This window comes from Oryctolagus cuniculus, chromosome 6, assembly GCF_964237555.1.
Source record: "Oryctolagus cuniculus chromosome 6, mOryCun1.1, whole genome shotgun sequence".
In the NCBI taxonomy this organism is placed as follows: domain Eukaryota; kingdom Metazoa; phylum Chordata; class Mammalia; order Lagomorpha; family Leporidae; genus Oryctolagus; species Oryctolagus cuniculus.
In genome coordinates this window covers 2277849-2290414 of record NC_091437.1, presented here as the reverse complement: position 1 = coordinate 2290414, position 12566 = coordinate 2277849, and the positions used below count along the sequence as shown (strand labels likewise).

At 43.5% G+C, this 12566-nt stretch overlaps 1 protein-coding gene across 1 annotated transcript; it reads left to right on the top strand.

The window, feature by feature from the left end:
• Window positions 1-8703: 8703 nt before the first annotated feature.
• Window positions 8704-12566, top strand: LOC127485500 (olfactory receptor 2T27). Its single transcript, XM_070075967.1, has one exon. It carries the CDS (start codon window positions 9864-9866, stop codon window positions 10800-10802), a length of 939 nt encoding a protein of 312 aa, XP_069932068.1. The 5' UTR covers window positions 8704-9863; the 3' UTR covers window positions 10803-12566.

Sequence of the window (12566 nt, the reverse complement as noted above, 5' to 3'; positions counted from 1 at the left end):
AGGTTTCTGAGGAATCTCCAGACTGACTTCCATAGTGGCTTGACCAGTTTGCATTCCCACCAACAGTGGGTTAGTGTCCCTTTTTCCCCACATCCTCGCCAGCATCTGTTGTTGGTAGATTTCTGCATGTGAGCCATTCTAACCGGGGTGAGGTGAAACCTCATTGTGGTTTTGATTTGCATTTCCCTGATTGCTAATGACCTTGAACATTTTTTCATGTGCCTGTTGGCCATTTGGATTTCCTCTTTTGAAAAATGTCTATTGAGGTCCTTGGCCCATCTCTTAAGTGGGTTGTTGGTTTTGTTTTTGTGGAGTTTCTTGATCTCTTTGTAGATTCTGGTTATTAACCCTTTATCTGTTGCATAGTTTGCAAATATTTTTTCCCATTCTGTCGGTTGTCTCTTCACTCTCCTGACTGTTTCTTTTGCAGTACAGAAACTTCTCAGTTTGACGCAATCCCAATAGTTGATTTTGACTTTGACTGCCTGTGCCTCCCGGGTCTTTTCCAGAAACTCTTTGCCTGTGCCAATATCATGAAGGGTTTCTCCAATGTTCTCTAGTAACTTGATGGTGTCAGGTCGTAGATTTAGGTCTTTAATCCATGTTGAGTGGATTTTTGTGTAAGGTGTAAGGTAGGGGTCTTGCTTCATGATTCTGCACGTGGAAATCCAATTTTGCCAGCACCATTTATTGAATAGACTGCTCCAGGAATTAGTTTTAGATCCTTGATCAAATATAAGTTGGCTGTAGATGTTTGGGTTGATTTCTGGTGTTTCAATTCTGTTCCATTGGTCTATCCATCTGTTTCTGTACCAGTACCATGCTGTTTTGATTACAACTGCCCTGTAGTATGTCCTGAAATCTGGTATTGTGATGCCTCCGGCTTTGTTTTTGTTGTACAAGATTGCTTTAGCTATTCGAGGTCTCTTGTGCCTCCATATAAATTTCAGCACCATTTTTTCCAGATCTGAGAAGAAGGTCTTCGGTATCTTGATTGGTATTGCATTGAATCTGTAAATTGCTTTTGGGAGAATGGACATTTTGATGATGTTGATTCTTCCAATCCATGAGCATGGAAGATTTTTCCATTTCTTGGTATCCTCTTCTATTTCTTTCTTTAAGGTTTTGTAATTTTCATCGTAGAGATCTTTAACGTCTTTGGTTAAGTTTATTCCAAGGTATTTGATTGTTTTTGTAGCTATTGTGAATGGGATTGATCTTAGAAGTTCTTCCTCAGCCATGGCATTGTCTGTGTATACAAACGCTGTTGATTTTTGTGCATTGATTTTATACCCTGCTACTTTGCCAAACTCTTCTTTGAGTTCCAATAGTCTCTTAGTAGAGTTCTTTGGGTCCCCTAAATACAGAATCATGTCATCTGCAAAGAGGGATAGTTTGAGTTCTTCCTTCCCAATTTGTATCCCTTTAATTTCTTTTTCTTGCCTAATTGCTCTGGCTAGAACCTCCAGAACTATATTGAATAGCAGTGGTGAGAGTGGGCATCCCTGTCTGGTACCAGATCTCAGTAGAAATGCTTCCAACTTTTCCCCATTCAATAGGATGTTGGCTGTGGGTTTTTCATAGATTGCTTTGATTGTATTGAGGAATGTTCCTTCCAAACCCAGTTTGCTTAGAGTTTTCATCATGAAAGGGTGTTGTATTTTATCAAATGCTTTCTCGGCATCTATTGAGATAATCATATGGTTTTTCTTCTGCAGTCTGTTAATGTGGTGTATCACATTGATTGTCTTGTGCACATTAAACCATCCCTGCATACCAGGGATAAATCCCACTTGGTCTGGGTGGATGATCTTTCTGATGTGTTGTTGCATTCTATTGGCGAGAATTTTATTGAGGATTTTTGCATCTATGTTCATCAGGGATATTGGTCTGTAATTCTCTTTCAGTGCTGCATCTTTCTCTGGCTTAGGAATTAAGGTGATGCTGGCTTCATAGAAAGAATTTGGGAGGACTCCCTCTTCTTCGATTGTTCTGAATAGTTTGAGAAGAATTGGAGTTAGTTCTTCTTTAAACGTCTGGTAGAATTCAGCAGTGAATCCATCTGGTCCTGGGCTTTTCTTTGTTGGGAGGGCCTTTATTACTGTTTCAATTTCTGTCTCAGTTATGGGTCTGTTTAGGTTTTTGATGTCTTCCTGGTTCAATTTAGGCAGGTTGCATGTGTCCAGGAATCTATCCATTTCTGATAGGTTTCCCTGTTTGCTGGCATACAAGTCCTTGTAGTAATTTCTGATGATTCTTTTTATTTCTGTGGTGTCTGTTGTTACATTTCCTTTTTCATCTCTGATTTTATTGATTTGGGTCTTTTTCTCTTCTTTTTTTAGTTAGTTGGGCCAATGGGGTGTCAATTTTGTTTATTTTTTCAAAAAACCAGCTCTTCGTTTGGCTGATTTTTTGTAGTATTTTTCTTGATTCAATCCTGTTGATTTCTTCTCTGATTTTAATTATTTCTCTTCTCCTACTAGATTTGGGTCTGGTTTGCTGTAGGTTTTCTAGATCCTTGAGGTGAATTGAAAGCTCATCTATTTGGTGTCTTTCCAATTTCTTGATGTCGGCACCTATTGATATAAACTTTCCTCTTAACACTGCTTTTGCTGCGTCCCATAAGTTTTGGTATGTTGTGCTGTTATCCTCATTTACTTCCAGAAAGTTTTTGATTTCTCTTTTGATTTCTTCTATGACCCATTGTTCATTCAGGAGCATGTTGTTCAATCTCCATGTGTTTGCGTATGCTCTAGGGATTCCTGAGTTGCTAATTTCCAACTTCATTCCTTTATGGTCTGAGAAGCTGCATGGTATGATTCTAATTCTTTTGAATTTGCTGAGACTTGCTTTATCGCCTAGTATGTGGTCAATCCTAGAGAAGGTTCCATGTACTGCTGAGAAGAATGTAAAATCTTTAGCTGTAGGATTGAAAGTTCTGTATATATCTGTTAGATCCATTTGGGCTATAGTGTCGTTTAAATCTACTGTATCCTTGTTGATCTTCTGACTGGATGATCTGTCTATTTCTGAGAGTGGAGTATTGAAGTCCCCCAGTACTACTGTATTGGGGGTCTAAGTCTCCCTTTAAGTCCGTTAATAAATCTTTTAGATAAACTGGTGCCCTGTAGTTAGGTGCATATACATTGATAATTGTTATATCTTCCTGTTGAATTGATCCCTTAATCATGATATAGTGTCCCTCTTTGTCTCTCTTAACAGTTTTTGTGGTAAAGTTTATGTTGTCCGATATTAAGATGGCTACGCCCGCTCTTTTTCATTTCTGTTGGCATGGTATATCTTTTTCCAGCCTTTCACTTTCAGTCTGTATGGATCTTTGTTGGAAAGATGTGTTTCTTGTAAGCAGCAAATAGATGGGTTTTGTTCCTTAACCCAATCAGCCAATCGGTGTCTTTTAACTGGACAGTTCAGGCCATTCACGTTCAAAGTGACTAATGATAAGTGGTAACTTTGCCCTGCCATTTGCCAAAGATAAGTTCTAATATATGCTTTGAATTCCCTGTGATCTTTTGCTGTGAGGTTTCCTTCCTTGGTTTCCTTCCTTTACCTTCTTTCATATTGATGACCGTGTTTCTGTGTTTCTGTGTGTAACACATCTTTAAGCATCTTTTGCAGGGCTGGACGAGTGGCAACAAATTCTTTCAATTTCTGTTTGCAATGAAAAGTCTTTATTTCAACTTCATTCACAAATGATAGCTTTGCAGGATATAATATTCTGGGCTGGCAGTTTTTCTCTCTTAGTACCTGGGCTATATCTCGCCATTCCCTCCTAGCTTGTAGAGTTTCTGATGAGAAGTCAGCTGTGAGTCTGATTGGAGATCCTCTGAGAGTAATCTGACGTTTCTCTCTTGCACATTTTAGGATCTTTTCTTTATGTTTCACTGTGGAGAGTTTAATTACAACGTGTCGTGGTGAGGATCTCTTTTGGTCGTGTTTATTAGGGGTTCTGTGAGCTTCCTGTACTAGGATTTCTCTGTCCTTCTCCAAACCTGGGAAATTTTCTGCTAATATCTCACTAAAAAGGCCTTCTAATCCTTTCTCCCTCTCCATGCCTTCAGGAACTCCTAGAACCCAAATGTTGGGTTTTTTAATAGTATCCTGAAGATTCCCGACAATATGTTTTAGATTTCTAATTTCCTCTTCTTTTCTTTGGTCTGACTGTATCCTTTCCTGTTCTCTCTCTTCTAAGTCCGATATTCTCTCTTCTGCTTCACCCATTCTGTTTGTAAGGCTCTCTATTGTGTTTTTCATTTGATCTATTGAATTATTCACTTCAGTCACTATCACAGTTTCCTGCTGTACTAGTTGTTTCGTTTCATTTTGATTCCTCCTTAATATTTCATTTTCACGAGAGAGATTTTCTATCTTGTCCATTAAGGATTTGTGTAGTTCCAGAATTTGTTTTTGAGAACTTCTTAATGTTCTTATCAATTTTTTGAGATCTGCTTCTTGCATTTCTTCTATGTCATCATCTTCATAATCTTGAATTGGGGTGTCTTTTTCATTTGAGGGCGTCATGGTGACTTCCTTGTTTTTATTACCTCGGTTTTTGCATTTGTTATTTGGCATATTGGAGATATTTGGTTTCTTCACTGTGGTGCTTTTTCTTGTTATACTATGACTCTAGATTAAGTGGACTATCTGTTTTTGATGGAGCCTTAGGGCTTGAGATGGGTGTGGCCTGAGAGCTCTGTTTGGTGTGCCAAAGGTGACACTCCCAGGTTAGGCGTGGTAAATCTCTCTCTCTCTCTCTCTTTCTTTTTTTTTTGATTCAAAAGGGAGGTAATTCCGCACAGCTCGCGTTCCAGCACTGGTGTGTTGAGTCTGCCGCTGGTGTCCCGAACTGTGGGCTCCCACGCTCTCCACGCAGATCCGCTGTGAGTCACGCGTTCTGGAAGAGTTTCTTCTGCTGTTTCCTCCCCTACTCTTCCTTGAACCTGCAGTATCTCCACTTTTATTAAACTATCTCTCCCCAGACTATCAGTGTGCTCCCTTCCTATTCTGCCATCTTGCCTCCGGGAATTTTTCTGCAGACTCTTTGACTACCCTGGCATTCCCAAGAGCCAACTCCAGAGCTCCCAGTCACAGTTCAGTTCCCTGGGACATCTCAGGCCCCTCCATCAGAAATGGCTCTAATGCATGCCTTGGAGGCCCTGCCTTTGATCCTCTGCCCCGCACTCACTCCCCCAATTCCATGACAAACAATAAGCCACTGTCCATAGTGGGATGTCAATGTGTCTACCCGAATAACGTCCACAAAGCATACACTAATGTCATCTATGAACTGAGTTTCAACATCTCTCCTGTAAAGGAACTCCCAAAGTAACCACGGTTCAAACAGGCACTGTTAAACAAGCATTCCTGCAATCACTGACCCTCGGAGTATAGCCACAGGCCCTGAGATACAGACACTGAGGTACAGAGCTATGCACTGAGGTGCCGGCGAAGATGTTGTATAGGCCTCAGAGAAGTGCCTCTTGTTTTTAAATCAAGCATGCAGCTGTTTAAATCTTGAAAGTGATGGAAGAACTTGTGACGACCATTAATGATGACCTCACTGGGGTCTTGGGAGCACTGTGAGGATTCACTGAGACAACACAGAGACCTTACACGAGTTCCAAGTCTTAGAAAACGCATCATAAGTTAGTTATTATTATTTATGTTGTTGTTATCCCTGCCTTAAATAGAATAGACTGCATTGAAAGGCAGCTAAAATCAACAGAACAATTCGATCAAAACTAAAAACTGGGTATGCGAAGCGTGGTATGACTGTGAAGAGTGGAAATAAATCCCCTCCTCCAAAAAGGATTTGCATCCCTAGGACGTTCCTCACCTTATCTTATTTCCAGTCATGCCAGCGACATCATCCTATATTTGAAGACAATTACAATGCCTGGTTAACTTGCTATTGGGATTTCAGAGTTAAAGCTAATCCTTGAGTTTATTCAACAGATATCAGTGTTAACCTAGCACACATCCAAAGGTGTTTCTGATTGAAAGCATTTATTGGGGCCAGTGCCATGGTGCAGTAGGTTAATCCTTTGCCTGCGGTCCCAGCATCCCATATGGGCGCTGATTCTAGTTCTGGCTGCTCCTCTTCCAATCCAGCTCTCTAATGTGGCCTAGAAAAGCAGTAGAAGATGGCCCAAGCCCTTGTACCCCTGCACCCAGAAGAAGCTCCTGTCTCCTGACTTTGGATAGGCGTAGCTCCAGATGTTGCGGCAATTTGGGGAGTGAACCAGTAGATGGAAGACCTCTCTCTCTCTGTCTCTACCTCTCAAACAAATAAATAAATAATCTTTTTTTAAAAAAGAGCATTTATAAAATACACTGCATGTACCTGGCTACTTAATGCTTACACACACCCAAACAATCACTCCCACATGTACAATCTGGTGAACCAAAGAAATTACCTCTTTTTTTAAAAAAAAATATGCAATACTTCACGAATTTGCATGTCATCTTTCTTTTTTAAAAAAAAGTATTTATTTTTACTTGAAAGTAACAGTTACAGAGAGAGGAGATGCAGAGAGAGAGAGAGAGAGAGAGAGAGAGAGAGAGAGAGAGGTCTTCCATCCGTTGGTTCACTCCCCAGATGGCTGCAACGGGTGGAGCTGTGCCGATCCAAAGCCAGGAGCTAGGAGCTTCTTCTGGGTCTCCCACATGGGTGCAGGGGCCCAAGGACTTCAGCCATTTTCTACTGTTTTCCCAGGTCACAGCAGAGAGCTGGATCGGAAGCAGAGCAGCCTGGTCTTGAACCAGCACCCATATGGGATGCTAGCATTGCAGGAGGTGGCTTTACCCACTATGCCACAGCGCCGGCCCCATGCATGTCATCCTTCTGCAGACACCATGCTAATCTGTATCATTCCAAGTTTAGTATATGTGCTGCCAAAGTGAGCAGGAAAGCACCTCTTAAAGATGAGTCTTTTCCAACTCGAGGTATACCTGAGGTTGAGGGCAGGTAGGAGGAAGGCAGGTGGAGGTTTCATTTTCCTATTGGTTATTTTGGAAACAAAACAAATTCAGGGGCCGGTGCTGTGGCATAAAGGGTAGAGCCGCCACCTGCAGTGCCAGCATCCCCTATGGGGGCCAGTCCAAGTCCCAGCTACTCCTCTTGTGATCCAGCTCTCTGCTATGGCCTGGGAAAGCAGTAGAAGATGGCCTAAGTCCTAGGGCCCCTGCACCTATGTGGGAGACCCAGAAGAAGCTCCTGGCTCCTGGCTTTGGATTGGCCCAGCTCCAGCTGCTATTGCAGCCATTTAGGGAATGAACCGGTGGATGGAAGACCTCTATGTCTCTGCCTCTGCCTCTCTGTAACTCTGCCTTTCAAATAAATAAATAAATAAATCTTTGAAAAAAAATTCAGTGGGAGCAGTTTGAACAAAAAATCCAGGGTTATCTGCAATTAGGAAAAAAGGTGTGGGTTACTGTCCTGAACCTCAGGAGCTACATGACTTTGAATATCGCTCTTTCTGAAATGTTGAGATGACAGAGCATAGTCTCCACCTCACATCATGCTCCTGAGCACACAACAGGAGGTACGTGAAAGCATGGCTCAACTGTACGTTCCAGAACAAATGCAACGTGTTTTCCAATCTCAAATCTCGACTGCAGCCCCACCACATTCCCATGTGCAACTGGCTCAGAGCAGACCTGGAGCAGGCACCCAGGACAATCAAAGGATCTACAGGGACCGGAGAGGGCTTCGAGTCCGTGTTCACTGTGTCTCTTGGGGAAACACAACATAGAAAGGCCAGCTAAAGGTCCTTGTCACTGCAGAGAACTGTGCGGAGAAATGAGTGCCTCCATCAGCTAGATGAAATCCCAAACTATGGAGAAAAGCTTTGCATAAAATCCCACCTAACAATACACAAATTTTCTCATATAGATGGCAAGAAGAAATCATAGCTTCTGTCTACCTGACTTGATGGCCCCCAAGAAAATGGACAAGAGCCAAGACATGCATAGGTTGTCAACCCACATATCCATAGATTTGCCCAGGAAACCAAGGTAAGATGAGGGGGAGGGGAGCCAGTCTCCTTGACCCAAAATCTGTCTTCATTGTATTCAACGTGTGTCATTAGCAGCCTTATTTCAGTGGAGTCAGAAGTCGGTTCTTTGGACTAAGATAAAAAACATTTCACAAACAAATCCAAAGTTTCAGATTAGCTTCTGTTCTGTAAGATGTTTTTACATCGCTGTGAGTTGCCCTTTAAATGACTGCCTTTGAACTAGAAAAAAGGAACAACCCTCATCCTCTTTCTCCCCACTGTTGAACTGACTCAAAAGTGATCCATTGAGGAAATTTCCCCAAAGTGATCAACTTTACAAAACAAATCTTTAAAAATAAGGAAAACTCCAGTAGTGGCCATGGATTATGGGCTCCTCTGGCCATGTGATGTCCATGAAGGGAAGCAGGCTCCACCTGTCATGTCACCCATCAGAAGCTGGGGAGACCCATTTCCCCAACATCAGTGACACACTTTCTGTTCAAATACATTTTCCTCTTTCTGAAAACGATCAGGAAAATCAGACTTTGCTTTTTCTCTGAAAGTGAAGGTGAAAGGAAAAGAAAATTACAGGAAACATGTAAAAGAGGTGACAGCTCACTGGGAAAGGGAAGCCAAAAGAAACAGAAGAACAGTAAAACACCAGGTCTAGCAAAAGAAAAGTGGGCCGGCATGCTGGATACTGAGGCTTACTTCAAGTCATAGATTCCACCCGAAATCAACTGCTGTCAACTGCTATCACCAAGCAGAACGTTGTTCTGCTCTTTCCAGCACCTTGCAGACCGACTGAAATGATCATTTTCCTGACAGTCCTGAAAACTGCTGATCTGCTGAGACACGGACACACCCAAAGCATATACTGACCACGTGCATATGTGCAGACCTGCTTTCAAGGCATAAAAGCTAAATGTATCTCTTTTAAATGGGTATACTTTTAAAGTTTCAAGGAAATTCATAAATATACAAAGCTGTAATACATGAATACTTCACGTATGCTGTAGATGCTAGAAATCTCTACATAATTTTAATAAACTAATAATGTAAAAGTTACACTCAGATTTCTAAATATCCATCCCTTCCTTGTGCAGGAAAGTGAATTACTGTATACTGACTTGCAGCATCTTGTTTGTCCCCTCAGTGATGTGCAAGTAGAAGAGTTAACGTGAACAAGCTGAACACAACTCAAGACATCATTTATAGGAGAGCTCTCACAGTAAGTTGAGGGAATGTGGGAGACCCAGGCCCTTCATGGGTACAGATTCGGGTGGTCCAGGACCAATCATTTAGAGCTTTTGTGACTCATAATTTCTTTATCACCAAGTAACAGGAAGATATCAATGACTGGGGATTAAGAGGGAAGCTGACTCTTAAGGCATCCTTTAAGCCTGAACTTTAAGGGTATGACAAAAATACAATTAATTTGGAGAAGCTTTGTATCAGGCAGGCCCAAGGAGAACCCCAATGATCCTGCCCACTGGTCCCCAAGCCTTTGTGCAATTTCTCCCCAAAGGCTGGACCCATTCATTCAACAATGCTGACCCTAGGTTCAAAAAGACCAGGACTTCCATCTTTCTCTCCCTTTCCCCTCTTTATCTTCCTATCTTTCCTGAAGGAAGCCATATTGTACATGGTGCCTTGTGCCACTCAAGTGCAGGGACTGAGAGACCTCCCGCTAACAGCCAGCCAAGAACTGAGGCTCCCACCCCAACAGTGCACAGGGCTTAACTGAACACTGATGGCAGGTAAGCTGGGTAGCAGCCACTGGAGCACTTCTGAACTCCCCCACTCTCACGTCTTTCCAGGCACGACTAATCTCCACTACAAGCAGTCATGGACAGCAGGAATAAGTCTTCAGACACCGACTTCATCCTCCTGGGCCTCTTCCCTGGCATGAACCACGTCACCCTCCTTGTCTCTGCCATCCTCCTGATCTACACGGTGGCTCTCACTGCAAACTCTGCACTAATTCTTCTGATCTGGGTGGACTCTCACCTCCACACACCCATGTACTTCCTGCTCAGCCAGCTGGCTCTCATGGACCTGACCCTAATCTCTAGCACCGTGCCCAAGATGGCAGCCGACTTCTTCTTGGGGCAGAGAAACATCTCACGGGTGGCCTGTGCAGCTCAGATCTTTTTCTTTCTGACTCTAGGCATTGCTGAGTGTATCCTCATCACCTTCATGTCCTATGACCGGTACGTGGCCATCTGCAACCCTCTGAGATATGCCCTCCTCATGAGCCAGAGGGTCTGCCTGCAGATGGCCGCCGTCTCCTGGGCTGGGGGTGCCTTTTTATCACTGGCACACACTGCCTACGCCATGCACTTCCCAATCTGTGGTTCCACAGAGATTTCTCATTTCCTTTGTGAGGTCATGGCCATCCTCAAGCTGGCCTGTGAGGACATCTCTGCCTACGAGAAGGCTGTGGTGGCGACCAGCATTGTGGTGCTCCTCATTCCCCTGTCCCTCATCTTGACTTCATACGTGCTCATCTTCCTTGCTGTTCTCCGCATGAACTCCCCTGAGGGCAGAAATAAAGCCCTGGCTACCTGTTCCTCTCACCTGGCTGTGGTGAGCCTCTACTTTGGCCCGGCCATGCTGGTCTACATGAGGCCAAGCTCCTACCACAGCCCCAAGCTGGACCAGGTCCTCTTCTTGTTTGGTGCCATCCTCACCCCCATGATGAACCCCCTCATCTACAGTCTGAGGAATAAGGAGGTGGTGGGGGCTCTGAAAAAGGCGCTGGGATGCTGTCCAACCTCACTCTAGACCACAAATATACGGCAAACCTTAGCCACGAGCTCTGTTTCAGCTCAGTCAGCCCTGTTGGACGTCGAGGCCTCTGGTCATGAGGTTGAAACTGCAATGGCACCACTGGCTCCATGGATTCAGGACACACAGACGTAAAACTGGTGGAATGTGCTGTGGCCATTCAGCCCGAGTATGCTAGGTTCACACTCTGGGACTATGATCCTCAAGGAGTGGGCATTCCAGAGTTGATGATGATGGTGACAGTAGTGGTGGTGGTGCCAACGGCATTGCTGTGGGTTTGAGGGGAGTCACTGTGGGAGGAGTAGTGATGGTGATGAGGTTTTGCCAAGAAAAGGATGTGAATCAGCGATGCTTTATTCAAGGAGATATGAATCAAGTCTGGTCGAGAAAGGTCAACCACGACAGAAAGTCCAGAAATGTTCGTTTCCAAACTCTCCTAAAGTGAAGGTGAAAGCTTAAGAGTGTAAAATGAAGGGGCTTTATTAGATGACATCTACGGCATTTCTAAACCTACCCAAAAAACTCATTTTATTTTTAAATACCATGCTGCCTCTTAAATTATTTTGTGTAATTGTCCTTGTTACCAAAAAAGAATATAAAGACCTTTTAAGTTTCTTTAGTTTTAAGAATGCAAAATTATATCAGGCTTGATGGAAATGGAAAGTTATATGCAGATTTACTACTCGTAGATTGCATCTGAGTTTTTTTTGTTTTGTTTTGTTTTTACATTTCTATCACCTCTCTGCCATGTAGTGAATTAACATTCACATTTCAGGAAAGGATAATAAGGTGAATGTGGCTGAATCTACACGTGTAGAAATATTACCATTCCAACACCTGGCAGTGTGAGCATAGACTGCAACTGAATTTAACAGTTCACTGCCGCACCCACCACTAGTTGACTTGGTTGAGTGACCGAATTAGAGAATGGAAAGCTATTTATATGTCATTAGAAATCCAGAAGATTCGCTGAGGAACATGGCTTGCTAAGAATATAACAAAGGACTGAGAATTAGAAAGAATACCCTTAAGTCATCCTGAAATTCCTCTCCAAGAGATGATTGTATTTAAATTCAAAATATGTTGGGCATGGTGGTGGGGGGGGGGTATGTGAAAGAAATATTTTGATCTAAAAATTAATATGTAACAAGCAAAAATTTCTAGGACATTCTTCACATAAGAGATTACTGTAAATTATCCATGCAAAGGAGAAATGAATGTGCCATAAATGGCATATGGCAGGTAGGGCTGGGGGAGGAGTATAAACCAGGGTTCTTTCTGATAGTGGTTGGGTATATAAAAACAATAACGTTTGCTCTACCCCTTAGCACGCACGCAGGTATCAGCCATCATTTCCATTTCTGACAATAAACCTGAGTTCCTTGCACTAAATTAAAGAAAAAACGGGGCCGGCGCCGCGGCTCACTAGGCTAATCCTCCGCCTAGCGGTGCCGGCACACCGGGTTCTAGTCCCGGTCAGGGCGCCGGATTCTGTCCCGGTTGCCCCTCTTCCAGGCCAGCCCTCTGCTGTGGCCAGGGAGTGCAGTGGAGGATGGCCCAAGTGCTTGGGCCCTGCACCCCATGGGACACCAGGAAAAGCACCTGGCTCCTGGCTCCTGGCTCCTGCCATCGGATCAGCGCGGTGCGCTGGCCACAGCGCGCTGGCCGCGGTGGCCATTGGAGGGTGAACCAACGGCAAAGGAAGACCTTTCTCTCTGTCTCTCTCTCTCACTGTCCACTCTGCCTGTCAAAAAAAAAAAG